At 41.3% G+C, this 27,779-nt stretch overlaps 1 protein-coding gene across 9 annotated transcripts in view; it reads left to right on the top strand.

The window, feature by feature from the left end:
- RAP1GAP2 (RAP1 GTPase activating protein 2) overlaps positions 1-27,779 on the top strand; it is a 1,112,678-nt gene that overhangs the window by 732,931 nt on the left and 351,968 nt on the right. For 8 of the 9 annotated variants that reach the window (XR_012298693.1, XM_073667801.1, XM_073667807.1 and 5 more), the window contains one exon: positions 15,654-15,738. Coding sequence is in view for 8 of the 9 variants with exons in the window: in XM_073667801.1 (XP_073523902.1) it covers positions 15,654-15,738 (85 nt within the window). In the remaining variant the exon portion in view is untranslated. Of the gene's footprint in view, positions 1-15,354; positions 15,476-15,653; positions 15,739-27,779 lie in introns of those variants that run through there. The other variant, XM_073667809.1, reaches the window with a different exon arrangement.

Raw genomic sequence — 27,779 nt, forward strand, 5'->3', positions numbered from 1 at the left:
CTTTCTAATCCCCAGGAGGGTCAAGTAGGTCCTGGATCCGACATACAGGAAGGACTTCAGAGCACCCGAGCGGGATTGAGAGTGGGCAGCGCAGAGCAGGAGGGAGAAGGACCTAGTGTGAAGACGGTCAGAATAGGAAAACAAGAAAGTGGGGTTCTGCCAGGTATCCCCAAGCTGCCTGAGGAAGGATTGAACCCCTGCCCGTTGAACGCAGCGAGACGCGGGAGGTCTGCACCTGTACAGTGCACCTGTGGACTGTCTGAAGAATTGTGAGTAAAATCTTGGATGACTGCACTGTACTGCCTCCGTCCATTCTTTCATCGGCGCCATTGTTCCCCTGCACTACAACGCCCAGCGCAACCCACTCTCCATTGCTTCCCTGCCCTGAGGCCTGCTCCACCTGTGGGGAGCCGTCCCATCGCAAGCTGCCCTAACATCTGCCTCAGAGGACTGTTGCAGCGCTGGTGATCCTCACCAGACACCACAGGTGGCGTCACGAACTTTCCTAAATCTCCTATATATTTTCCCCCTTTTTAGTGACCGCCCTGGGCCACGGACCGGGCCAGCCACCGTGATATCCCCTGGCTATTGGAGGCCCGGCTGCCGAGTACCCCACGGCCCTGGGGGTGCATCAGAACCTTTCGTCCTTTCCCGCAGCACAGTCATTTTTAAACGCCTATCCTCTAATCCACAAGTATGGAGAAGAAGGGATCCTTCTACCTGCTGGCTGACTTCAACTGCTGATTTTAACACCGAAGTCTATTGAAGTTGTGACATTCACAATGCTTGGGCGCTTGTCTCTTTCCTCACTATTTTGGAGCTGTGATTTTGCTGTAAAAAATGGCCAATTAACAGATAAGTCGTAGTCGCATGTGACTTACATTGAAGTGTATGGCAAGTGAGTCACATGCGACTTGTGATCAGCCACAGAAAGTTCAACACATTTGGAAATTTGGGACTCTGTGTCACCTCTGCACCCAACCATGGGAAATCATTAGATGCAATGTTGCAATGCGACACTGAGATTTGTGTGTCCTGTGCCACGCGCCACCATGTAGCCCTGGCCATGATCCGATACAGCTTTACTTGTCTTCTCAGTGATGAGCTCTGTCCAGCCCCTCCCCATCATTGATGATAACTTTCTATGTATACCATGCATAGATAGAAATCTACCTATCACTGGTGGGGATGGCTGGAGCTCATTAAAGAGGTTGTCCACTGCTTTTACATAGGTCATCAATGTCTGATCAGCTGGGGTCCAACACCCAGCACCCCCACTGATCAGCTATTATTGGTGTCGGCAGCCGGAAGTACTTACTTGCCGAGCTGCTCCGTCTTCTGATAGAGGCCATGGCAGGGTACTGCACATCCGCCTCTTATTTAAATCAATAGGAAGCGGATGTGCAGTAACCTGCAGCGGTCACTATCAGAAGACGGAGCAGCTTGGCAATTGAGTACTTCCGGGTACCACCAGCACCGATAACAGCTGATTGTTGGGGGTGCTGGCTGTTGGACCCCGGCCGATCAGACATTGATGACCTATCCTAAGGATAGGTTATCAATGTAAAAGTAGTGGACAGCCTCTTTAATATCGAACACTACATAGCAGGATCTTGTCACTGAGAAGACTAACAGAGCTGCAGCAGATAAATGAATGTTCTTTCAAAACTACAGTAAGTGACATACCACTAGAATCAGTGTCTCTGCCTCTACATTACGCTGCTCTCAGATGTGGAGATGTGACATATTCCTTCTAAATATATCTCTGATGTAGCACAGCCTATCTACAGTCATATGAAAAAGTTTGGGCACCCCTATTAATCTTAAGCTTAATGTTTTATAATAATTGGTGTTTTTGCAACAGCTATTTCAGTTTGATATATGTAATAACTGTTGGATACAGTAATGTTTCTGCCTTGAAATGAGGTTTATTGTACTAACAGAAAATGTGCAATCTGCATTCAAACTAAATTTGACAGGTGCATAAGTATGGGCACCTCACCAGAAAAGTGACATTAATATTTAGTAGATCCTCCTTTTGCAAAAATAACAGCCTCTAGTCACTTCCTGTAGCTTTTAATGAGTTCCTGGATCCTGGATGAAGGTATTTTTGACCATTCCTCTTTACAAAACAATTCCAGTTCAGTTAAGTTTGATGGTCGCCGAGCATGGACAGCCTCTTCAAATGAGCCCACAGATGTTCAATGATATTCAGGTCTGGGGACTGGGATGGCCATTCCAGAACATTGTAATTGTTCCTCTGCATGAATGCCTGAGTAGATTTGGAGCGGTGTTTTGGATCATTGTCTTGCTGAAAGATCCATCCACTGCGTAACTTCAACTTTATCACTGATTCTTGAACACTATTGCCAAGAATCTGCTGATACTGAGTGGAATTCATGCGTCCCTCAACTTTAACAAGATTCCCAGTGCCGGCATTGACCACACAGCCCCAAAGCATGATGGAACCTCCACCAAATTTTACTGTGGGTAGCAAGTGTTTTTCTTGGAATGCTGTGTTTTTTTGCCACCATGCATAACGCCTTTTTGTATGACCAAACAACTCAATCTTGGTTTCATCAGTCCACAGGACCTTCTTCCAAAAAGAAATAGGCTTCTTCAAATGTGCTTTTGCATACCTCAGCCGACTCTGTTTGTGCGTACTTGCAGAAACGGCTTCTTTCGCATCACTCTCCCATACAGCTTCTCCTTGTGCAAAGTGCGTTGTATAGTTGACCGATGCACAGTGACACCATCTGCAGCAAGTTGATGCTGCAGCTCTCTGGAGGTGGTCTGAGGATTGTCCTTGACTGATCTCACCATTCTTCTTCTCTGCCTTTCTGATGTTTTTCTTGTCCTGACACTTCTGGCCTTAACAAGAACTGTCCCTATGTTCTTCCATTTCCTTACTATGTTCCTCACAGTGGAAACTGACAGGTTAAATCTCTGAGACAGCTTTTTGTATCCTTCCCCTGAACAACTATGTTGAATAATCTTTGTTTTCAGATCATTTGACAGTTGTTTTGAGGAGCCCATGATGCCACTCTTCAGAGGAGATTCAAACAGGAGAAAAACTTGCAAGTGGCCACTTTAAGTAGCTTTTCTCATGATTGCATACACCTGGCTATAAAGTTCAAAGCTCAATGAGGTTACAAAACCAAAAAAAGTGCTTTAGTAAGTCAGTAAAAAGTAGGCAGGAGTATTTAAAACAAGAAAATGATAAGGGTGCCCATACTTATGCACAGGTCAAATTTTGTTTGAATGCAGATTGCACATTTTCTGTTAGCACAATAAACCTCATTTCAAGGCAGAAACATTACTGTGTCCAACAGTTATTACATATATCAAACTGAAATAGCTGTTGCAAAAACACCAATTTTTATAAAACATTAAGCTTAAGATTAATAGGGGTGCCCAAACTTTTTCATATGACTGTATATTCAATTATTGTCTCGGTCCAGGATGTGTTTCTTTATCATAACACCAAAATCAATGATCCATCCCTATTTATCAACAGTCATAAAAAGTATCTTCTGATAACGCTGTTACACCCGCTCTGATAATATTCTGCGGAAACACTGAACACAGTTCATAATATTATGATTATATAAAGCTATCAGCAGGCAATAATTGAATTTTTCTGAGAGCAACAGAATAAAGAATAAGTGAAGCTTTTCCATGTAAATAGTGATTAGTTTGTCATCTCCTGCACAAGAAGATACACTTTTTCCAAAGCTAATCATTACCTATGGCTGGATTCAGTCCAGGTCATTGCTCATTTCATTTTAATAAAGCATAATCATGAGGTTTATTTCTGTTCAGCATATTTATATGATGCATTGGGTGTGAATATGACATTATTATGCAGCACTATATGTTCAGCGCAGAAGGAAAGCATTGCCTATATAAGTAGAATATACTGCATTTATATTGTATGGTCATTAGAGAAATATAATAAGTGTAAGATCTTATTGTCTCCGATTCTGTCTCGTCTCATTGGTAACAAGATTACCCTACTGCAAGTCTGAAAATGAGATATTAAAAAAAAAAGAGAGAAAAGCTGACATGACAAGTGTATATTTTGTATACAGCACAAAAAGTAAAAAAGTGCAACTTAAAGAGGAGCTGTCACCGGGTCTAAAGTGCCGATTTTCTGCACCTATCTTATTCCCGCTGCTCCCCTGAGTATTCATCTCTGCGTCTAATAAATCTGCCATACGGGTCCAGAGATATGGGCCTTTTTGTACTTCGGGCTACTTGTTATGGTCTTTACCAAGGGGGCGGTGCTCACAAGATAATAATGCAGAGTAGTATTAAGACACGCCCCCAGGAATGCTGTGAGCCACGCCCACTTAGTAAAGAACATAAAAATTAGGCCAAAAAAAAGGAGAAAATAAACTGATTTCCTCCCGGTAGCTGCCAAATTTTCGTTATGGAGGTGTGCACGAAGCGGCTACAGGCATCGCACACAGCACCGCTCGCTATACTGTGAGTGTGGCTGCAAGCATGTCCCAGCACTATGATTGACAGCTGGTTCTGCAGCATGTGCATGCACAGAGGGCTGTCAATCAACGTGTCAGTGCGTGCTTGCAGCTGTCGCTCACAGTTTGGTGAGTGCTGCTTTGAGTGATGACTGTAGCCTCTCCTGGCCGGCCCCCATGACTGAAAGCTGGCGGCTCCTGGAAGGAGATAAGTTAACTTTCTCCTTATAGCTGCACTTCTAGTAAGGCAGCCAGGCAACATTGTCACAGCGTTTATCTGCAGATTAACCCTATATCTGCAGATAAAAGGGTTTTTCAAGGTGACAGGTTTGCTTTAATGGAAAAATGTCGCAAGATTGATACTGCCTGACATACGAAGCATGAATCAGAGACTGGCTTCTCTCTGCCCCCCTTAGCTTGATTGACAGATCTTTCCCTATGGTGCTGGCTGCTGATCTGTCCTGGACTGCTGCTGAGGCCAGTGATGAGCAGTCACAAGGGCAGTTGGGGAGATTATTGCTGCAGCACAAATTAGTGCCATTTAAGCACTGCTGCTCTGAGACCATCTGTCAGGTAACTACTGTGTTTGAGTATTGTAGGCATTAGCCCTTATTGTGACACTCACCCAGTCATAGTTTTGAATATGGGATTTCACTATACAAACTGCATACATTATGAAATAGCTCAGTTGGAGCTGATGAGGTTGGTATCTTACTTTGAAAATCCATGTCAAAATGCCTGTATAATCTTTACTACAAGTTTTATTGACTGCTATTATTTTTTTTTCATGATTCTATCATGATTATACAGTCTGTATAAGGCATGAACTTTCAAAGTAAGTACACCAGTCTCATCAGGTGTGAGAAATGTCATGTAATGGTGTGATTGTACTGTATCTTGTCTTTTTCCGCATGAATGACTGGACATATCCACTCAGCCATTTCGTCTCCTAGGCAATATTAACTTAGAATCATTATTATTGTTTGTTGCTATTGTATCATTTTTAGTTTGTTCACTTATCCTACTGAAAAGACTTGCTGTCATGCTACTAATATTTAATGTGCCATTAACTGTGTTATGGACAAAACTGAAGATAGATACTGTAGATTCTTCTATCTCAGTTTTTGTCTGTTAAATGGTCACAGCATGTGACTCGCCCCCTGGGCCGTGGGGCACTCGGATCCGGGCAATAGGGGAACGATGGGGGTAGTAGTGGCTACCCGGTTCCGTGGCTCAGGGTGGTCAGACCAGTGGTAGTCTGTGACGCGCTGTTGGTGTGTCCGACTACGCCACCCGTGGATTGCGGTCAGTGCGGACCGCCGCTGCCAGGTAGACCGCTGGGGCTGATGATGTATGCAGCTGGGATAGTGTGACTCCCCACGGGAAGAGTGCGGCCCCAGGGCAGTATAATGGAAGATGGGGGTGATGGTGTAGGGCGTCCCAGTACCGTTAGTGCTGGAGGAGCAAGGAGCACACAGACAACAGGTTGCAATCCAGGGTCTTTACTAGAACAGGTGAACTGACCCACAAACAGTCCCGGCTAGGAGGGGACCTGGATGTCTGAGAGCAATTGGTAAATTGACCCTGGTCAGGGTGAGGGTGTAGGCCTACCGTGCTCTCTGCGCTCCTTCTGGCTATCTCCTCCTGGTAGGGTAACAGCCCACGGTCCCGAGCTCACCGTGTCCTCTCGCCCGTATGGTTTGCAACGTGGGTTCCTTTCTACTCCCGGCCTGGTACGGCTCTGCTGGTCCCTTCTGCTGTGGCGGAGCCTCCGGGCTTCTTAGGCCAAGGAACATACAGTCCCCTGCGGACTGGTTATCTGCTGTAGGACGTGGAATCCTCACAACCTCAGACACCAAAGTCTGGTAAATTTGGTTCTTTATCTGCCAGGACAGGCGTACTTCACCTCTTGTCTCTGGCTTGTGGCTCTCCTACTGCCACACGTCCTCTTAGGGTGCAATACAACTGTCCCTCACTGCTCTGGGACACCTCTCAATCCAGAGACAGGTCGTCCAGTTCTCTCTAACCCTGCCTCCAGTTCCAGCTTTTATAGGGGCAGCCTGCTCCCCCTACTGGCCTGAGACAGGAGGTATTGCATGCTAATGTTCCCCTGACCAGAGAACCTCCCCCTTGCTCTCAGACACAGCTTTATTATATTTGTGGCATCCAGGCCAGGGTGACACACATGAGCATGCTCTTTTACGTTGCTTGTATACTAAATTATGCTCATTTCTTTGGTTTTGCCGTAGTTTCTTGTACTTTGTATGAATAGGGGTGTTCCCCCCTTTTTTTGAGCTATGCATTTCATCTGCATAGCTTCCCATGGGCAGGTGTCTGAACAGTCGGACCCCGGTCCTGCTCTGCCCCCCATCTTCATTGAAATCGCCTGACACAAGGTGAAGATAGGACCGTCCTGATTGAGTATACCTTGTCATGGTGGGATGGTTTTCATGCTACATTTTTGATCAAAAACAGTGTTTACTATGTACTATTACTATTTACTTACTACAGGGTAAATGCTCTTTTTGTTTCTATGTTATATTTTGTCTGTTAAAATGGCCACAGTGTGAACATGTTCTTATAAGTTGCATGCATACAAACTTGTGCTCCGGCTCATTTCTTTGGTTTTGCTGTAGTTTCTTGTACTTTGTATAAATAGGGGTGTTTTTTGAGCTAGGCATCTCATCTATATAGCTTCTTATAGGCAGGTGTCTGAACCGTCGGACCCTGTCCTGCTCTGCCCCTCATCTACATTGAAGTCGTCTGACACAAGGTGAGGTTTTAATATTAGAGAAATTGGACCGTCCTGATTGGGTGCACCTTGTCATGGTGGGATGGTTTTTAATGCTTTTATTTTAAATCAAAAACAGTGTTTACTAAGTACCCTATGTTCCTTATATGTACTATTTACTTACAGCAGGGTATATGCTATTTTTGTTTCTATGTTAAGTTTTGTCTGTTAAAATGGCCACAGTGTGAACATGCTCTTATAAGTTGCATGTATACCAACTTGTGCTCCAGCTCATTTCTTTCTTTTTACATTACCTCTGTTATTCTCTGGGCATATAATATTAATGTTAATATCATATTGGTGGGGTTCTTACATTCATCTGCCCCAAGATTAGCTGTTATTAACCCCGTAGCGGCCAAATGTAAATATTCAATAGAGCTGTCCTTGATTTGGGCAGCATGACATCACTGATAAGTTCCCTTTAAGGCGTGATGTAAATTTTCTTGGTTTTCTAGGACCAGGATTGATGCTAGTTAATATATCCTTTGTATCGATCTAAATGACACATTTTCAGAATTTTTGTTTTAAACTCTGTATAAAGATAAAGTACCATTCATTATGATGCCTTTTGTTCTCCAGTCTGCAGGGTAGGAGCATCATTTTGTGACACCGTCATACTGTTTTCCTAGGTTATATGCTGTGTGTTTCTTTCATTGTGTACTCCCATTTTGCTCTTTAATTGCCCCCTTCCTCCTGGGTGCATCGGTCAGCCGCACTCAGTGGTGCTAGGGAACCATGTGGCCGGTTGCTGTAGCAACCCAGCTTGTTTGCCATGTGATGAAAGCCGGATAAAGCTGTACATTTAGGCCCGGTTGTCGCTAGACTTTGGTGGATGCACTAACCAAGCTTGAATTTTGCAATTATCGGACTTCAACACCTTCCAGGTGCAGCATAATTATATGAGGATGTCGCTTGCACTAGGATTTTGTTTCCACATTTCCTTTAAAGTAGATGACTGTTGTCCTGACTATCAGCCTTCTCTAAAATTATTTTAAGATGTAAACTTGGATTTAAAATCATACAAGAGAATATTTTGCGTGAATCTGTAATGAACGTATTAAACTTTGTTGGCTTTTTTATTAGAGAAATGTGGCATCATCTTTCCCTTCTACTCGCCTGTGGTTCCTCTTCATCTGCTCTCCAGGCCCTATGGAAATAGTCTTAAAAAAAAAAATCCATCTAGAGTAATTCAGTAAATAGAAGATAAAGAAAAGGGGGTAAGAGGGAGATGCATCTGCAGTTTTTCACTTACATGGGAAAAACCTCATTACAATCCACTATCTTCTCATTGCTCCAGTATGTAATTGGGGATTTTGTAACCTCATTCACATGCTCCAGAAAAAACAGATATTTGGCCGCACTAAAGAAAATGCACATCATTCCCGCAGATTCCACACATGAAACAGTACATCCACATGGCTCCAAACCGTCCCTGATTCAGCGGGACTGTCCCGAGAGGTCCTAGGTATGTCGTGCCTTTCACCTTTTCACTCACAATGTCTGCGCTGACTTCTGCAGTGAAGGCTTCACTCATTTTCACTGCCGGTGTTCAGTGCTGCTCTGTTGTTCCTCCTTCTCCCTGGACAATGGGGCCAGGGCCGGCATCTTCTTGCTCTGTGTATACTTATCCTTTAAATAAATAGATCTTCTCTTTTCTTAAATTCTCGTCTCCCCGGGAATTGAACCTCCAACCTGTATCACTGAAGGCAGCTGCAAAACCTGTGATCCACTGGCTGCTCTGTAAAGTATAGGAGAATTTTCCATACTTGAAAGTGCTGTATTCTGCAGCACTACAGGCTCAATGTACTAGTATATAGAGATACATCTCTATGTACCATTGTATTTCTATGTACCTGTCAGAGATGTTTTTTCTTCCTATAAAATTACTACAAAATAAGGAAAAAACAATTACAATAAGGACGTTTTTATTGCACTTTTTTTTTAAATTTACATCACAAATCAGAAAATAACAGACATATTTGATTTCCCTGTAGTTGGAACAACCTGTACAATACAGCGAACACATTATTTATGGTGATGGTTAAATGGTAAAAAATGTCGCAATTGTTCTTTTCTCCACTAAATCCATAAAAAATATAAGAAAAATGTAATGCTAAGGCAGTGTTCACATGACGCGCCCCCTGTGCCATGGGGTACTCGGTAGCCGGGCCGGTCGATGCTGGGGAATGTCACAGTGGCGGTGACCCCGTCCGTGACCCAGGGCGGTCAATAAAAGGGAGATTATAGTGAAAAGGAAATAAAGTTTTTATATAAATGTTCGTGACGCCACCTGTGGTATGCGGCTATATGGAGCCCCTGCTGCGGAGCAGGTCCTCTGGAGCTGTTGTTAATGCAGCAGAGTTGGTTTAGCTCTCCACGGGTAGAGTTTAGCTCCAGGGCAGTGTAGTGGGGATGTCCTAGATGTTGCTGTTACAGTGTAGTGCAGGCAGGTGATGGCGCAGCAATTATTCACAGAGACAGTGGGGTGCGGTCTTCAGGGTTTTACTCACAGTTTGCCAAGATTCCAGGTTACAGTTACCGGTGTATAACCTCCCACGTCGTCCTGTGTCTACTTAGGGAGGGGTTCAGCAACTCTCACTTCTCTCAGGAGTACTTAAACGGGACCCCGTTCTGTGTGCCTTTTATGGTCGACTTCCTGCACTGGCTCTCACCCTCCTGCCCTGCGCCTCACACCCAGCGTCCCAAGCCAGTGACCGTGGACCTTGTCGTGCGACGTCTTCTCTGTCCCCTGGGTCCTCTATGGCCACCTTTTTGGTGATTTAGATGTGGCTGCTGGCTGCAGCACCTGAAATGCTGCACCCTCCAGTTATCTAGCTGAGACTTGAAGAACTCTGCTAGTTTAGGGGCCGGTCCCCTCTCTGCGTCCTGATCCCTCCACATCCTGGTAGATTCGGGCGCACTGGTGGCATCCGCACTGCCCGTGCCCCTGGGATCCTTTCTGTTCTGGAGCCTTCCTTCCTGCTCCTCTCCTCTCTTCAGTCTGTCCTGGGCCTCTCTCACTAGTCCCTCTTCCCTGAGCAGAGTTCCTCCAGAGCTCCTGCTCCCAACTCTCTCTCTCAGACTGTCTGACTGACTGACCTCTACTCAACTCTGACTGGACTCCCAAGATGGCTTCCCCTTTTTATATCCTCCCTCTCAAGTGCTCCCCTGATCTTCTTCCTCCACCCACACCCACTACATGGTTCCCCCTCTCTTGGTTCCCTCCACTCCAGCCAGGGTCAGGGCTCAGCAGTGCATCTTGCCTCTCCAGCTGGTCTGGAGTGGTGTAGTGTTGGATGCAGGTGTTTGGGTCCCGGGCAGTACTCCATCCTTACCTGAGAGTGGGATACCACACCTCTGGGCGAGATGCAGTACCTCTGTGGCGACTGAACCTGCAGGGGCTCCACACACACGTAGTGTAAATGCTGCTTTTTTTCTGCTGCTTTTTATCTGCATATTTTCTGCAGGTGTCTGCAATAATCTTCTCTATTTATTTGTTTTTGCTGCGTGTCCGTAATATGTTTTCTAACCTTATTTAATGTGTCTTTAGTGCAGATTTGAAGCAGCGTTTGTTAGAAGCATTAATAAACGCTGCTTAAAATCTGCACTAAAAATGCATCAAATAAGGTTAGAAAACACATTAAAAGCATGCACCAAAAACAAACAGAGAAGATTGATGTACTATATGGCCCTTTGCACATGTACAGAAAAGCTTTGATTCTGCACATAAAAATGTAAAATTTGACCATGCTGCAACATTGTTTAAATTAAATTACGTATTGGGAAGTTTTGGGTGCTTTTCTCTGTGTGATTCCAGTCATTATGTTATATATATTTGATGTCAAGCATTACCATCTTCATTTATGCTTATTGATTATAGCTTAAACCATTATATATATGCTTATACCTTTATTATTACTGGTATCATTCAACTTTGACTATTTTACATGATGTATACTTCAATTACTTACTTCTCATTCCTTCATTCACCCCATCTGCATTGTGCCACCCCTTGGGGCCTCTAACTCTCCTGCCCAGTTTTCCTTTTGTCTGGTTTTTAACCTTGTATGGATTCCTTGTACTGTATTTTTTTCTTTTTTTCAATAAAACTGTTTCCTTTTGAATTTATATATGGTCTAAGTCATGCTTCTCATGCTATCAATGAAGTTGCTCTTGCTGCATGTTGTTCGTGCTGCTGTGAGAAGCCTGTGTGGCCTAAACGTGCTCCACTGGCCTGCCGTGTCTCCAGACTTGTCTCCCATTGAGCACACCTGGGATGTCATTGATCAGCAATTACAAAGGGAGCTGCCAGCAGCGGATCTTGATGATTTGTGTGCCCAAGTGCATTGTGCATTGCGGAACATTTCTCAGAAAACCATTGATAGCCTCATTGATACCATGCCAAGGCATATAAGTCCGTCTATTTCTGCACATGGCGCTCATACTTGATACTGAATAAATCAACATGTTTTGAAAATGTTGTTTCCAGTTTTCCATCATCTGCATATCTTTAACATGTCTACCGAGTCTGTGATTTCCATAATTCCATAATTTTCCTTCTTGGTATCTCAATTTCAATGTTGAGGAGCGTATATAATGACACAGAAATGTACACACCACAATCTCTGTCTTCCCCTAATGTTTGATAAAACCATCGTTCTTAAACAAATTCATAAGTACATAATTCCACCTTTCTTGTGATTGCATCTTCAAATCTCAAAGGCCCCAATTCATCAATACTGGAATTTTAATAAAGTGTGTGCTGGAGTAAGATGCTTCAAATTCATTAAGATGCGTTCACTTCTTGTGAGTTTGTCACATCTTTGAAATGCTGTGCACCACCACCAAATACACACGTGGTGAAAATTGTTAGTACCCCTCGTTTAATGAAAGAAAAACCCACAATGGTCACAGAAATAACTTGAATCTGACAAAAGTAATAAATTAAAAATCTATGAAAATGAACAATTGAAAGTCAGACATTGCTTTTCAACCCTGCTTCCACAGAATTTAAAAAAATATTAAGTTAAGAGTAGCATCATTTCTGTCCAGGCCTAACTCATGAGTTTAATTTTTTCAAAAATTCTGTGGAAGCGGGGTTGAAAAGCAATGTCTGACTTTCAATTGTTCATTTTCATAGATTTTTAATTTATTATTACTTTTGTCAGATTCAAGTTATTTCTGTGACCATTGTGGGTTTTTCTTTCATTAAACGAGGAGTACCAACAATTTTGACCACGTGTGTATGTAGGGCTGGCATACCCTTCTGTCATAATACACAACATTTTTGTGGCGTAAATTTTAACGAATTTGTTGACCATGCTTGGCCACCCCTTGTCCCACCCGAGCTTCACTCACTTTTCAAAATATTGTCGGCGTTGGCTGTGACTGGCGTAAAAACACAAAAAGTTGCAAAACTTTTTGCAAAAATTCAAGATGCGATGTTTGAAGCAGTAAGTTTTAGCACAAAAAAAAGAGTAAAAAAGTTCTTGATGGATTGGTGAGCAAAGTTTTTTCAATTTTTTTTATTAGTTATCCTATTTAAAGATGCGTTCATGTCTTAAGTAGTGTGTAAAAGTGCATGAAAGAGGTTTGCAGGAAGGGTGGTTGTAGCACATGTCTAGAGATGTCACATACAAGGACAGGTTCAATAGATCTTTCTCATAGCGCATGCAAACTGTATGAACTGTATAAATATGTATATTGGCTATTATATATGGCATGTAAGAGCAGACTGAGCATCTACAGCGAGAGTTGTAGATCTGTGCCAATATGAATAATTGGGTATGTTACAAAATACATTACAATTTGTATAAAAAAAGATTTAAAGATTTGGGGTTAATCTGCAGGTTAATAGTGTTCTGACACAATACGGCATCTGCACTGAGAGCCCCGCTGCCAGGAGGAAATGTTCAGTGTTTCTAGTAATTTTATATGAAGAAAATCGTCTCTGACAGATACAGAGAGATGTATCTCTACATACCACTACATTGAGCCAGTAGTGCAGCAGAATACATAGCGCTATCAAGTATGGAAAATTCTCCTTCTCTCTACAGAGTAGCCTGTGGCTCATAGGTTTTGCTGCTGCCTTCAGTGATACAGGTTGGGGGTTTGATTCCCAGGGAGACCAGAATCGTCAGTGTTCAGTGTTCAGTCATAGGGGTGGTGCCAGCACAGTTTCAGTCATTGTGTATAGAGAGCTGGAACCACACCCCTGGCATTGACTGACTGCAGGCTCATCATTAGTTAGTGCCGGGTGGACGTTAACAGCCGCTGCTCTCTATACATAGAGTGATAACTGAAGCCATGTCGGCGTCACCTCTATAACTGAACTCTGAATGCTGCTGGAGGGAGTAAAGTTATTTTCCTCCCAGCAGTGGGGCTTTCAGTGCTGGTGCCGTAGAGAATCTATGTTCGTGTGACCCTGGCCTAATTAGAAGTATGCACTTGCCGCATATTTTGTTTTACCATTTCTATGCTCTTAAAGGAGTTAAAGACAACTCCAGTTCACATTCCCTATTAGGCCACATGGATGTCAGGCAAGGGCCACTTACTTGGTCCCCTCTATGCGAACCAGAATGGAGAACTGCTCTGTAAAAGTCACTGCTCCTCCTGCGGGCATGAATTATTCATGGAGGGCTGCAATGTGAAAAGTTGTCCTGATAAGAAAATTACTTTAAATTAACTAACTAGACAGGAGTTGTACTTTTAATTTGACTTATGTAATGTGTGTAATTGCAAAGGGTTTTTTTATAAGAAGAAAAAAAAAATGACCAGGGGTAAATTGTATGGAACACATATTTCTTGGGCCTCCACCACCCAGTTACAGCAAACCTCCTGGCAGCAACATTTGATAGATTTAAAGCACCACTCCAGCATTTTTTTTATTTCAGCTCTGGAGTGATGCCACTAATCTAAGGTCCCTGACCCTAGTATGTTACCGGAAGTCAGTGGTAACAGTCACAAGCTCTTGGCTTGGTGTAAGACTATGAGAGTCTCGTTCTGACCATGTTCCTGTTCCCATAGACTTACATTGAGTAGTGACTTCTGGCTCGCCCAGTAAACACTAGAGCCATCCGACAGGTCACAACCTGCAGAAGACGACCGGAACAAAGTCGATAACAAAAGAAAACACTGGCTGGTGAGTTTAATACCAGGGGCAGGCACCATGTTGCACCATTCAAAAGCTGAAACGAATAAAAAAAATGGTGGAGTGGTGCTTTAACAGTATGAAAGCTTGAATTTATGGTCAGCGCTGTCCTGTGCTCCATCCTTCATTGCTGAATACTAGAAGAATTACAGTGCTGAAATGAACATTTTTATTGAATACAGAGAAGGAGACTACACACCAGCCTTATTTTCCCCACTAGAAGATTTCAGGGAATGGTGATTCTTTGCTCATATAAATGAGTTTGTTGTCCTGTCCAGGATATAATGATAATTATCTAATGATATAGCCATGCAATATATGATACTGTTACTGGCGAGGGGTCTCCAACATTGTTTTCCAAAGGGCCTCCACCACTCTTGATCTGGCGCTCGGTGCAACAATGTGTTTCCATACAACTGTGCCATACAACTACATTACAGATTGCCTTCTATGTAGCCTTCAGTGTTTTCCTGTACAATAACGTTCTTTTTTTCTTATAATATTGTTACACTATAACACAAGGCTACATCCCATATTTCAGAAAGGGACTTTTTCTTCCCAAGGATCCTTTTTAACTCAGCTCTTAATGCACCTGGAAGCCATAATAATCGGTGACCCAGAAGATCTGATATCTTACTTTCCATGGCCCTCTCTTCACGCTCCTGCTCTCCTGGTGCACAGATACAAAGGAGCATCCGGCTTTATCCTCCGTGTGTTTAGTTGGTCTCCAGCATCTCTCCTATCATAGGCGCAGTGTGTAATCCTTTATAGCACAGAAAGGAAAGCCAGAAACAAACAGAATGTGGCCCATAACAAGCTAATGCCAGATGGGAGATCGGAGGAGGGAGGGCCAAGGGAAATTTGGCGTAATGAGATTGTCATGGGAACACAAATCTATCTAACTGCCTCTTCTCTGAGTGAAGAGCACCTGAAACTAATTTTACCTGTAACACCTTGTGGGGGAAGCTCCGAGTCACTCGCTTCAATCACTGGTTGCATTGGTTGTTATTTTTTTTCTCTTTGTGGAAATTGGGAATCCATGATGAAACCGTGGTAAGAAGACCCTCTGCCCTGTTTTAAAACATTACTACTAGTGTGTGCTATTAAATAACCTAACCTTTTCTACCAGGCCATAAATGATATAATTTGGACTAATTTTCTAACTTTTTCTATATATTTTTTTTTTTATAGGAAACATAACTAGTAATAATCATCCATTTTGTATTGACAGGAAACAGGAGCTGTCCAACTCTTCAGACGTTACCTTACCCGATCGCCCCCTTTCACCTCCAGCCACAGCTCCCCCAACGATGAAGGTAAGAGTTACCGTTCTTTTATCCAATCCTGATGATTAGGTTGATGATGATAATGATGATATTTTATCGTACACATGTCTCACAGATCGGCTAATCTGAAACTTTATTTAGCAAGAATATATCAGTCCTTTTATAAGTAAAGTTTTGGTTTTTTTTTAAGTACATGATATTGTGACAGTTTCTAATGTAATTTCTTCAATAATATAATATTAAATGAATTAAATTAAATATTAAAATTATAATGCACAAATTTTGAGGACGCAGTTACATGAGCGTAGCTACAGTATATGTTTATATGTAACACATCAATGGATGATGTATGGATACGTACAATGCTATATACACCGACATGCGAAGAGCCTCTTCATCCACGCTAGATTGGCAGAGACTGCTAATTAGTGAGTCCTTAAGGAGGATCTTTACCCCTAAGTGTATAATCTCATTTATGGAAACAGTGTCCAAAACCATTGACTAGTAGAAGTTTAATTTTGTCTTTCTTCTTGTAGCATTTCCATAAAATGTAAATGTTTGCAATAAAAAGTTTAAATTCAGCCATTAGAGTTCCTGTTGCATTAATATGCTATATACAGTATGCCATGTTAAAGGGAACCTATACTTTCATTTAACTTTTCAGAATAAGCGGTCATGTTTGTACATGACTAATAAAACCATTTGTGTTCATTACCTGATTTGTATCCTGCATATTCTCCATTTTTTTACCTCTGCAGGGTCTATCTTTAATTAGCGATTGACTCTGAATTAGTAGGAGACTTAGTAGGAGACTTAGCTGCTGTGATGTCTCCCATACACTAAACACAAAGAGGGATTCCAGCATTTTTTTCCCTTTGTAAGTACACAGAGAGGAGCAGCAGAGGCATACAGAGCATTGCACAGCAGTACTAAGCTGTGTAACTGTGATTCCTGCACGGAGATAGCTAAATGAAACTGCAGTACAACCTCTGACTCTCTGCCTCTGCTTGTTTTCTGTTTCTCTGGTCTTGTCTTTAGCAGGGTGGATTTGAAGTATTGTTTTAGAGTGAATGATGGGTTAATGAGGTAGGAAGAGATGAAGAATTGGCTCATAAATGGGTAAAAAAGCAAATTTCTCTGATATTGCAAAGTTTCTTATATTTGCTTGTACTATTGATTCATGCAAAGTTTATTGAAAGCAATAGTGCCCATTTAAGCAATTAGTTTATATAATAATTATAAATTAATGTTTAATTACTCAACCTTTCCATTCAATATGCAGAAGTAGCAGGTCCCTCTGGAAGAAATGTCTATCATCAAAGCCTAAAGTCTCCTTTAAAAACATCAAGAAATACAATATCAGCCACATTTGCACTCCATTGTTCATTCCTGAAACCAATGATACCATATTCTCTAGTATGCCACATCAAAAATCTCCCCTATAGATAACAGAATAAAACATTCGCCAGCACAGCACACCTAAAATTCAGCACCAAGATGTCGTAAATAATATTTACAGTAAAAACTCAAATTGGACACGTTCTTTGCAATAAGAATATGCTGTAGAATCCAAAGCAGAACTATATGCAAAGTATGAGCCTGGGTTCATATTGTGTTTTAGTCTTCGGTCATTGGCTTCGTTGGGGATTATGTTTAAAGCCGTGGAAAATGAGTTTTGGACATATGCGCTAATGGGGTCATTTGTTGTAATGATGCAGTCACTGTGTGCTCTGTTGGACACCATTTTAGGCTGTATCTGACTTGAGGCAGTCTCCAAGGCCACATCTTAGAGCCCATCATCTACATCGTGGAGCCCACCTTCGAGCTCATCATCTACATCTTGGAGCCCATTTTAGAGCCCATCATCTACATCTTGGAGCCCACCTTGAAACCCATCATCTACATCTTGGAGACCATCTTAGAGCCCATCATCTACATCTTGGAGCCCATCTTAAATAGGCAGATATGGCCAAAAATAACTGACAGAGCATAATGTGACTCTGTCTGTATCACTACAGTCATTGACCTTGTCAGTGCATATGACAAAACACAGCCATTGACTGTAGGCTAAAACGCAATGTGAACTCTGCCTTAACTCCTTTACCCCCAAGGGTATTTTACACGTTAATGACCTGGCCAATTTTTACAATTCTGACCACTGTCACTTTATGAAGTAATAACTCTGGAATGCTTCAATGGATCCCACTGATTCTGAGATTGTTTTTCGTGACATAATGTACTTCATGATAGTGGTATAATTCCTCCGATATGTCTTGCGTTTATTTGTGAAAAAATCGGAAATTTGGCAAAAATTTTGAAAATTTAGCAATTTTCAAAATTTCAATTTCCATGCTCTTAAATCAGAGAGATATGTCACACAAAGTAGTTAATAAATAACATTTCCCACATGTCTACTTTACATAAGCACAATTTTGGAACCCAATTTTTTTTTCGTTAGGAAATTATGAGGGTTAAAAGTTGACCAGCGATTTCTCATTTTTCCAACAAAATTGACAAAACCATTTTTTTGGGACCACATCACATTTGAAGTGACTTTGAGGGGCCTTTATGACAGAAAATACGCAAAAGTGACACCATTCTAAAAACTGCACCCCTCAAGGTTCTCAAAACCAAATTCAAGAAGTTTATTAACCCTTCAGGTGATTAACAGGAATTTTTGGAATGTAGAAGAAAAAAATTAACATTTAAATTTTTTCACAAAAATGTTACTTTAGACTCCAATTTTTTTATTTTTGCAAGTGTATCAGGAATAAATGGACCCCAATTTTTTTTTTTTAAAGTTTATTGAAAAGATTTTTAACAGAGTAAAAACATTGTAAACAGGTAGACTCATACAGTAAGGACCTTGGGAAATAAAGACAGAGATTATGCACTATGCCCAATGTAGAGATCGGTAAACCCAGGTATATCCCGGGTAACAGTAATGAGCAAATTTTTAGACTAAGGCCCAGGCTAAACTTAAAGAAGTAAAGAAAAAAGAGGGAAGGGAAAGGGATAACAGTGGGACACGATAGAAGGTATCAGATTGGGTGGGGACCCTAGCTGATATGGAGATATAAGAAGAATAATACTACAATAAGGTGCTCTATAGGGATTTGTTTTAGGGGGGAGCAGTTCCAATGGACCTATAAAAAGGCGAGATCAGAAAGGAGTCCCAATGGAACCATTTAGTGGCAATTTTGTTTCTCTTCTTGAGAGTGTGATAGTAGTAATTCCATACATTGGACTCTTGCGATTTCTGTAAACCATTCTTTAAGGGACGGGACTACAGTGGACTTCCAGTGACGAGGAATGATTGTTTTTGGAGCCTGAAGCAAAAGTCTCAGGAGAGATTTTTTAAAGCATGAACCCGAGAAGGGGAACATGAAGAGGAGAATAGCCTCTGGTTTGTTAGGAATCTTTATATCAGTGACTTGTATTATCTTAAGTACATTATTCCAGAACCCTTGAGGGCCCCGCAGGACCACTATATATGAACCAGAGTACCCTCATCTAAACCACAGCACCAGCATAAGCTAGAAGTGTTTGGAAACCACTTATGAAGGACCGAAGAGACCCGATAACACCTGGAGATAGTTTTGTAGTTTATCTCCTGTGCTTTGGTTGCAGTGAGCAACTTATGGCAGAGGTGGAAGCACCTAAACCATTAGTCATGTGAAAATTTTTGCTGTAACTCCAATTCCCAAGCCTCAAAGAAGTGAGGGAGTGATTGTAGGTCAGGAGAAGAAAGCAGTTTATAAATCATTGAAATTGCATGTTTCGTGCTTGTTGGTGAAATGCAGAACTTTTCAAATTTAGATAGGAGTCACATCATTTTTGATCTGTTAGGTAAAGACTGGTAGAAATGTTGCAATTGAGAGTACTGATAACTATTACGTGGTGTTGGGGGGGACTCCTTGGAAAATGAATGTGAGGGGTAGAATAGAGCCTTTGGGGGCGGACCCCAGAATTTGTTGTGCAATTCCTCCTGAGCATGCCGATACCCCATATGTGGGGGAAAACCACTGTTTGGGCACATGGCAGGGCTCAGAAAGGAAGGGGCGCCATTTGACTTTTTGAATGTAAAATTTGCTTAAATAATTAGCGGACACCATGTTGCGTTTGGGGAGCCCCTGATGTGCCTAAACAGTGGAAACCTCCACAAGTGACACCATTTTGGAAACTAGACCCCTCAGGGAACTTATCTAGGTGTGTGGTGAGCACCTTGAACCCAGAGGTACGACACAGAATTTGATAACATTAGGTCATCATATTGAATAAGTTGTCATTAGTCTTGAGCGCAAGTGCTCGCTACTTGAGTTTGCATCGGATACTCGGATATGCACCAAGTATCGTGGGTGCTCAAGTGACATGCTCAAGTCCCTGTCCCGCATGTTTCACGGTTCTTAAACATCCAAAAAAACATGCGGGGATCGCTTGTGCATGGCAGGCAATCCCCGTGAGGTTTTTTGGCTGTATAACAGATGCAAAACATATGGGGTGGAGACTCGAGCATACACGAGCACCCGATGCAAACTCAAGTAGCGAGCACTTGCGCTCAACACTTGTCGCCATATCATCATCATTTTTTTTCTTTACTTTTGAAAAAATCCCAACCCCAACACAACCCTAACCTCAACCCTAATACAACCCTAACCCTAGAACAACCCTAACCCTAGAACAACCCTAACCCTAGCACAACCCTAACCTTAACACAACCCTAACCCTATCACAACCCTAACCCTAGACTTAGCACAACCCTAACCCTAGCTCAACCCTAACCCTGGCACAGCCCTAACCCTAACACAACCCTAACTCTAGCACAACCCTAACCCTAGCACAACCCTAACCCTAGCCCTAGCACAGCCCTAACCCTAGCACAACCCTAATCCTAGCACAACCCTAACCCTAACACAACCCTAACCCTAGCACAACCATAACCCTAGCACAACCCTAACCCTAACGCCGTTCCTCGTGCAGTATAAGTGATTAGATGACTTTATTCTTTGGGTCGGTGTGATTACAGCGATACCATATTGATATCAGGTTTTTATGATTGATAGCTGTCACACACTAAAAAAATTTTTTTTTTGCGAAGACTAGTTTTTGCATTGCCATATTTTGAGCGCTATAATTTTTCCATATTTCAGCCTACAGAGTCATATGATGGCTTGTTTTTTGTGGGACAAGCTGACGTTTTTATTGGTACCATTTGCGGGCAGATGACATTTTTTGATCGCTTTCTATTCCGATTTTTGGGAGGCAGAATAAACAAAAACGAACAATTCAGGAATCTTTTTTTTTTTTATGCCATTCTGCGTGTGGTAAAATTGATAAGGCAAGCTTTATTCTTCGGGTCAGTACTTTTACAGCGATACCACATTTATTTTTTTTTTTATGTTTTGGCGCTTTTACACAATAGAAAGTATTTTATAGAAAAAATAATTTTTTTGTATCTCATTATTCTGTGAGCTATAACTTTTTTATTTTTCAGCTAATGGAGCTGTATGGTGGTTTGTTTTTTGCAGGACAAGATGATGTTTTCACCGGTACCATTTTTATTTACATTCTCCTTTTTTATTGCGTTTTATTCCATTTTTTGTTTGTCGGTATGATGATAAAGCATAATTTTTGCTTTGTTTTTTATTTTTATTTTTTACTATGTTCACTAAAGGGGTTTACTAGTAGGACAGTTTTATAGGTCAGGTCATTTTGGATGCGGCGATACCACATATGTGTACTTTTATTGTTTTTTTTTTTTTCCATAATAATATTTATGAGTACAATATATTTTTATTTTTTGGATTATTTTTTTTCATTTTTTTAATATTTTTACAATTTTTTTTTAATTTATTTTTTTCACTTTCTGACAGTTTTCTTACTTTTACACATTGTCCCACTATGGGACTTTCACTTTTTGCATTCTGATCGCCTATATAGCATAGGGATTTTGCGGCATCCCTATACTATACAGGCTGTCAGCGCTGCACAGGGAGAAGTTACTTTGTTCGCGCACTGCGACAACCAACGGGAACCGGCTCAGACAGGGCGGGACGCCGTCGAGGAGGTAAGTATCAGCACTTACCTACCCCTACTGCCGGAATGCTGCGATCGACTTCGATCACAGCATTTTCAGGGTTAATGTGCCAGTAGTGGTACGGGACCGCTCCTGGCAAATAGCACCGGGTGTCAGCTGTGACAATCAGCTGACCCCTGGCGGTGATCGCCCCGCACCGCTTGTGTGCGGGCGTGATCGCATTATGCGTAATAGTACGTCCCTGGCCCAATAGGCCCAGGGCACAAGGACGTACTATTACCACATACAGTACAGACCAAAAGTTTGGACACACCTTCGCATTTAAAGATTTTTCTGTATTTTCATGACTATGAAAATTGTACTTTCACACTGAAGGCATCAAAACTATGAATTACCACATGTGGAATTATATACTTAACAAAAAAGTGTGAAACAACTGAAAATATGTCTTATATTCTAGGTTCTTCAAAGTAGCAACCTTTTGCTTTGATGACTGCTTTGCACACTCTTGGCATTCTCTTGATGAGCTTCAAGAGGTAGTCACCGTAAATGGTCTTCTAACAATCTTGAAGGAGTTCCCAGAGATGCTTAGCACTTGTTGGCCCTTTTGCCTTCACTCTGCGGTCCAGCTCACCCCAAATCATCTCGATTGGGTTCAGGTCTGGTGACTGTGGAGACCAGATCATCTGGCGTAGCACCCCATCACTCTCCTTCTTGGTCAAATAGCCCTTACACAGCCTGGAGTTGTGTTTGGGGTCATTGTCCTGTTGAAAAATAAATGATGGTTCAACTAAACGCAAACCGGATGGAATAGCATGCCGCTGCAAGATGCTGTGGTAGCCATGCTGGTTCAGTATGCCTTCAATTTTGAATAAATCCCCAACAGTGTCACCAGCAAAGCACCCCCACCATCACACCTCCTCCTCCATGCTTCACAGTGGGAACCAGGCATGTAGAGTCAATCCGTTAACCTTTTCTGCGTCGCACAAAGACACGGTGGTTGGAACCAAAGATCTCAAATTTGGACTCATCAGACCAAAGCACAGATTTCCACTGGTCTAATGTCCATTTCTTGTGTTCTGTAGCCTAAACAAGTCTCTTCTGCTTGTTGCCTGTCCTTAGCAGTGGTTTCATAGTAGCTATTTTAATATGAAGGCCTGCTGCACAAAGTCTCCTCTTAACAGTTGTTGTAGAGATGTGACTGCTGCTAGAACTCTGTGTGGTATTGACCTGATCTCTAATCTGAGCTTCTGTTAACCTGCGATTTCTGAGGCTGGTGACTCGGATAAACTTATCCTCAGAAGCAGAGGTGACTCTTGGTCTTCCTTTCCTGGGGCGGTCTGCTTGCGAGCCAGTTTCTTTGTAGCGCTTGATGGTTATAGCAACTGCACTTGGGGACACTTTCAAAGTTTGCCCAATTTTTCGGACTGACTGACCTTAATTTCTTAAAGTAATGATGGCCGCTCGTTTTTCTTTAATTAGCTGCTTTTTTCTTGCCATAATACAAATTCTAACAGTCTATTCAGTAGAACTATCAGCTGTGTATCCATCTGACTTCTGCACAACACAACTGATGGTCCCAACCCCATTTATAAGGCAAGAAATCCCACTTATTAAACCTGACAGGGCACACCTGTGAAGTGAAAACCATTTCCGGTGACTACCTCTTGAAGCGCATCAAGAGAATGCCAAGAGTGTGCAAAGCAGTCATCAAAGCAAAAGGTGGCTACTTTGAAGAACCTAGAATATAAGACATATTTTCAGTTGTTTAACACTTTTTTGTTAGGTATATAATTCCACATGTGTTAATTCATAGTTTTGATGCCTTCAGTGTGAATGTACAATTTTCATAGTTATGAAAATACAGAAAAATCTTTAAATGAGAAGGTGTGTCCAAACTTTTGGTCTGTACTGTACGTCAGAAAGGGGTTAATTCCCCCCTACAGCTTTTACAATAGCAAAACAACTGATTTTATTGCTTTGAGCCAATACTCTGATCGTTAGCATAGGATCCCTATTGAGTTCTCAGTAAAGGAAAATGTAACGAAAAGTAATAAATGGATTAAAATGAGTTATATGGGATTGGATATAAATGTTAGATGAGCCTTATGCTGTACATGCTCTGCACACTAAAGCCGAAGCACTGTGAGAATCCATATGAATGGTGATTGGGATATGCTCAACGACCCCACCCTGCAGCTTTATGCAGTTTCCCCCTCATGGCTGACTTGTTCTGGTTCGTAAACGGTTCCAGTTTTCAATAATACCACTTACAGGTGATCGGGAAATATTTAGAAGCAAAGAAATGTCATGAACTGACTTGTTACACTGGTGACGTCCTATTACAGGACCGCACTGGTATCAGTGAGCTCATTAGAACCAGCCATTCTGTAACAAATGTTAGTAATGGCAGACGGCGAGGGGCTGGATATTATACACTTTTGGTAATGGGACTGAATAGAGAAACCTGAATTCAATGATTACGAGTTGTGTCATGATGCTTTTGTCCATACAGTGTATATTCCCTTTTCGGTGTATATTCCCTTTTCGGTGTATTCGCCTTTTCGTGCCTATTATATTAGAGAACAGCAATCCTGTAATATACTCACTGGTGACTCCAGGTAGAAATGTAGAACTGACACTTAATATTTACTGTTTTGGTATCATATTTCTAGAAGGTTTTTTTGTAAAATTGCCTGATTTCATTTACACTTCAGAAATTACACCTTTAATGCAAATGATCCAGTTAGAGGGTACTTTTAGTAGTAGGAATATGTACAATAGTTTCATGACAGCTAATATACTGAAGTATTCTAAGTGTATAATTGACTTACATATTAAATGTTTGTTTGCTTTATATAAGTCATTAATGCATACCAAACAATTATAGTCATCCCATGGAATTTTAATGGTAATGCATTTTTATATAATATATCATGTGCTGTTCATGCGCTTCAAAACTTTATCTAGAACCTAAATGGTCTCTTTCCCTACATTATGCTGCTCTCAGTTGAAGTAGTAAAAAATCTGGTGACAGGTTCCCTTGAATGTGCTAGTATTCCATAGAACTTGGTATGTTTTCATGTATGCGGCTGTCTATGCTGCCATCACTACACTATCTACATGTACATGCATTGTGTTGTTCCTGTGCATGCGGATACTCCTGAAATTGGTGACAGGCAGCTAACAACAGTGGTGACTTATGGTCCTTGGAAAACTTATTGGATATATTGAATGATCTGGAAAAGGAATAAGATGAATTGATGGGTTAGTGGGGCAGTAGGAAAGTGACAACTGTAGCCCTGATTATAACATCTGCACCATGCAGTTGTCAGATCACTTCCTCCACATGACATTAAAGCAAAATCAGTTTTCCATCAGTCTGGAGGATGACCAGAGTAGGTAAGGACACACTGAAACTTATTGATGAAGAAATTAGGGAATTTATTATATGAAAACCAGTCATATCCTTAAAGCAATATACTGTATACATTGCATATATTAAATTTGAATTCCACATTGTGAAGGTTACAAACTGCATACTCTGAATATCTTCATTAACATGTCAGTAATTATCATTCCATGTTGTGATTGATGTCTATACTTATGAGCCATTCACGAACAGCTCTTGCGTTCTGTGGCAGAATTTCCAGGTAGGAAATGTACAAGCTCATTAGGAAGAGTCCTGGAAGCTTTATACAGATGACAGGCAGAAATGAGAACACATTTCTTGGAAATGACTAGATATGCTGCTTACCTAACCTAGAAGAAGAAGTCTGAACAGGCAAACTAGACAAACCCTAAGACAGAAACAGAATGAACATATACCCTTCTGTAAGTAAATAAGTAAAAGCAATAGTGCATATAAATAACATTGGGTACTTAGTAAACACCAGTTTTGATAAAAAAAAAAGTGTAGAAGTCATCTCACCAACGTCAAGGTGTACCCAAATTCAGGATAGTCCGGATGACTAGTATTAAAACCTTACCATGGGTCAAAGTGACGTCAATGTGATTAAGGGATGAGCAGGTAAGGGTGTGCACTCCCTTTCTTTGAGCTGGACATTACATTGATATGTTAAGCTCTTATTCACATTGATGTGACTTTGACAAATGGCAAGGTTTTAATACTAGAAGTTAGGACCATCCCATTTGGGGTACACCTTGACGCTGGTGGGATGGATTTTCTGCTTTTTTTAAATAAAAAGTGGTGTTTACTAAGTAACCTACATTATTTATATGCACTATTGCTTTTACCTATTTACTTACAGCAGAGTATATGTTCATTTTATTTCTGTCTTAGGTTTTGTCTGTTTAATGGCCAGTGTGAACATGCTCCTATTTTGCATGCATCCCAACTTATATTCCAGTAGATTTTTTATGGCCACATTAGGATACTTGGCCTAGTTTGTTACTGTCAGTAGAGTTATAGCTGGTTTGTTTTTATGTATACCTCCTGCTATGTATGTAAGTAGCACAATAGTGACATCTGACGAATATTGACTGTATATAGAATATTAGTCACACCCAGCTTTACATGATAGAAAACAGGTTTTTATTCCTTGTCGTTCTTTAGTAAAGACATACTGTACTCATACTGCACCTCTTACTATTCTGGAATCTGGAATCTAAACCGTGACTAATGTCTGTCGGCACAAAGCAAGAATGGCACCTTGTAGGGCAACTAGCCCTAATAGAAATCCTATCTCTAGTATTCAAATCTGTCAGAAATTGTTGTTATCAAATTCCTAATGAGGTGTTCGGTGCTCCCTTGTCGTGGCCGAGCAGTTCAGTGCACTTTTCCCCCATTTTTGTTTTCTACATATCTTCTAACTACTTTGGTCCCTGTAAAGCCAGAACTGTCAATCAAGGAAAAGGTGGGTGGAGATAAATGGAGAACAAGTAGGTAGAGGGTGCACTGAACTGCTCAGCCACGCCAAGGTTGTACCGAACACCTCAATAACATATTTGACTATTTTTTTGAAAATGCAGCAATGGATTTGGACACTAGAGGTACCATTTTTGTTAGGTGAATGCCCCCTACAAAGTGCTATGCTTGCTTTAAATAGTCATTTTCAGCTTGCAGATTCCATATAAGACCCAATATATGCTAAACCACAATAGCATACCTTATCAAAGCTGGGTACTGGCAGTAATTAGTTTTTAAGATTTATTTTACTGACCTAATTAGGAAATGATAAAATTGATAAAAGTTCCCCACAAAGATGCTAAATTCTACAAAAGCTCAAAATATTTTCATAAAACATCTCCTTCATCAAGAACGTTATGTAACGTCTCCTCTTGTTACCTGGACCTAGTCCATCATTCCCTTTCAGTTTTCTTTTGTCAGGGGGTAGGAGTGTGAATACAAGAAGACAGCATGCTTGGCATTCTAGTTGGTGACATATTAGTATTTTGAGCTAAGTTGGAGTTACAGTAATGTTAGGGAGCAAAGTAAAAAGGAATGTGTCCGTAAGATTCAGCCCCCCAAATTGCTAATATGGTTGTGTTGCTCTCTGAAAGATGATGTCATCCATACATTTCCTGATGCGATCTGTTTCTCCCTGACTGAAAAATCACTGTTTTAATTCATATGCAAATAAAGCTTAAAAGCTCTGGGCGTGATCAGAGTACTTCGCAAGACTCTATTCTCCGCCCTTCCTCTCCTCTATTCTCTGCTGCTTGACTGGTTGTGTGCTCAAGACTTTATAAATATCTATGCTATGTACTAAATTCATGATATAAGTTCTTGGCCATAAGAAATTTTACTCATTGTGTTTGTTATCTTCTGCTTTTATTTTTACTATAACTCATTCTGACCGTTTACTGCTTAGACGTTACTGGATCTATAGTCATGCCAAGATATTCCACCATAAAAGTTAGCCATAGCTTTCCCAATCCTAATCTTCATTTCCTTCTTAAGAAACAATATCTAAAGTTCATCAGGTTAAGTTTTGATGTATAGTTCACGCAGTCCCAGAGCTCACTACAAAGCTGTATCATACAATGACTTACTCACCAAAGACTGATAAAT

Source organism: Phyllobates terribilis, unplaced genomic scaffold (assembly GCF_046119375.1).
Source record: "Phyllobates terribilis strain yellow unplaced genomic scaffold, ASM4611937v1 Scaffold_2__4_contigs__length_985480577, whole genome shotgun sequence".
NCBI lineage: Eukaryota > Metazoa > Chordata > Amphibia > Anura > Dendrobatidae > Phyllobates > Phyllobates terribilis.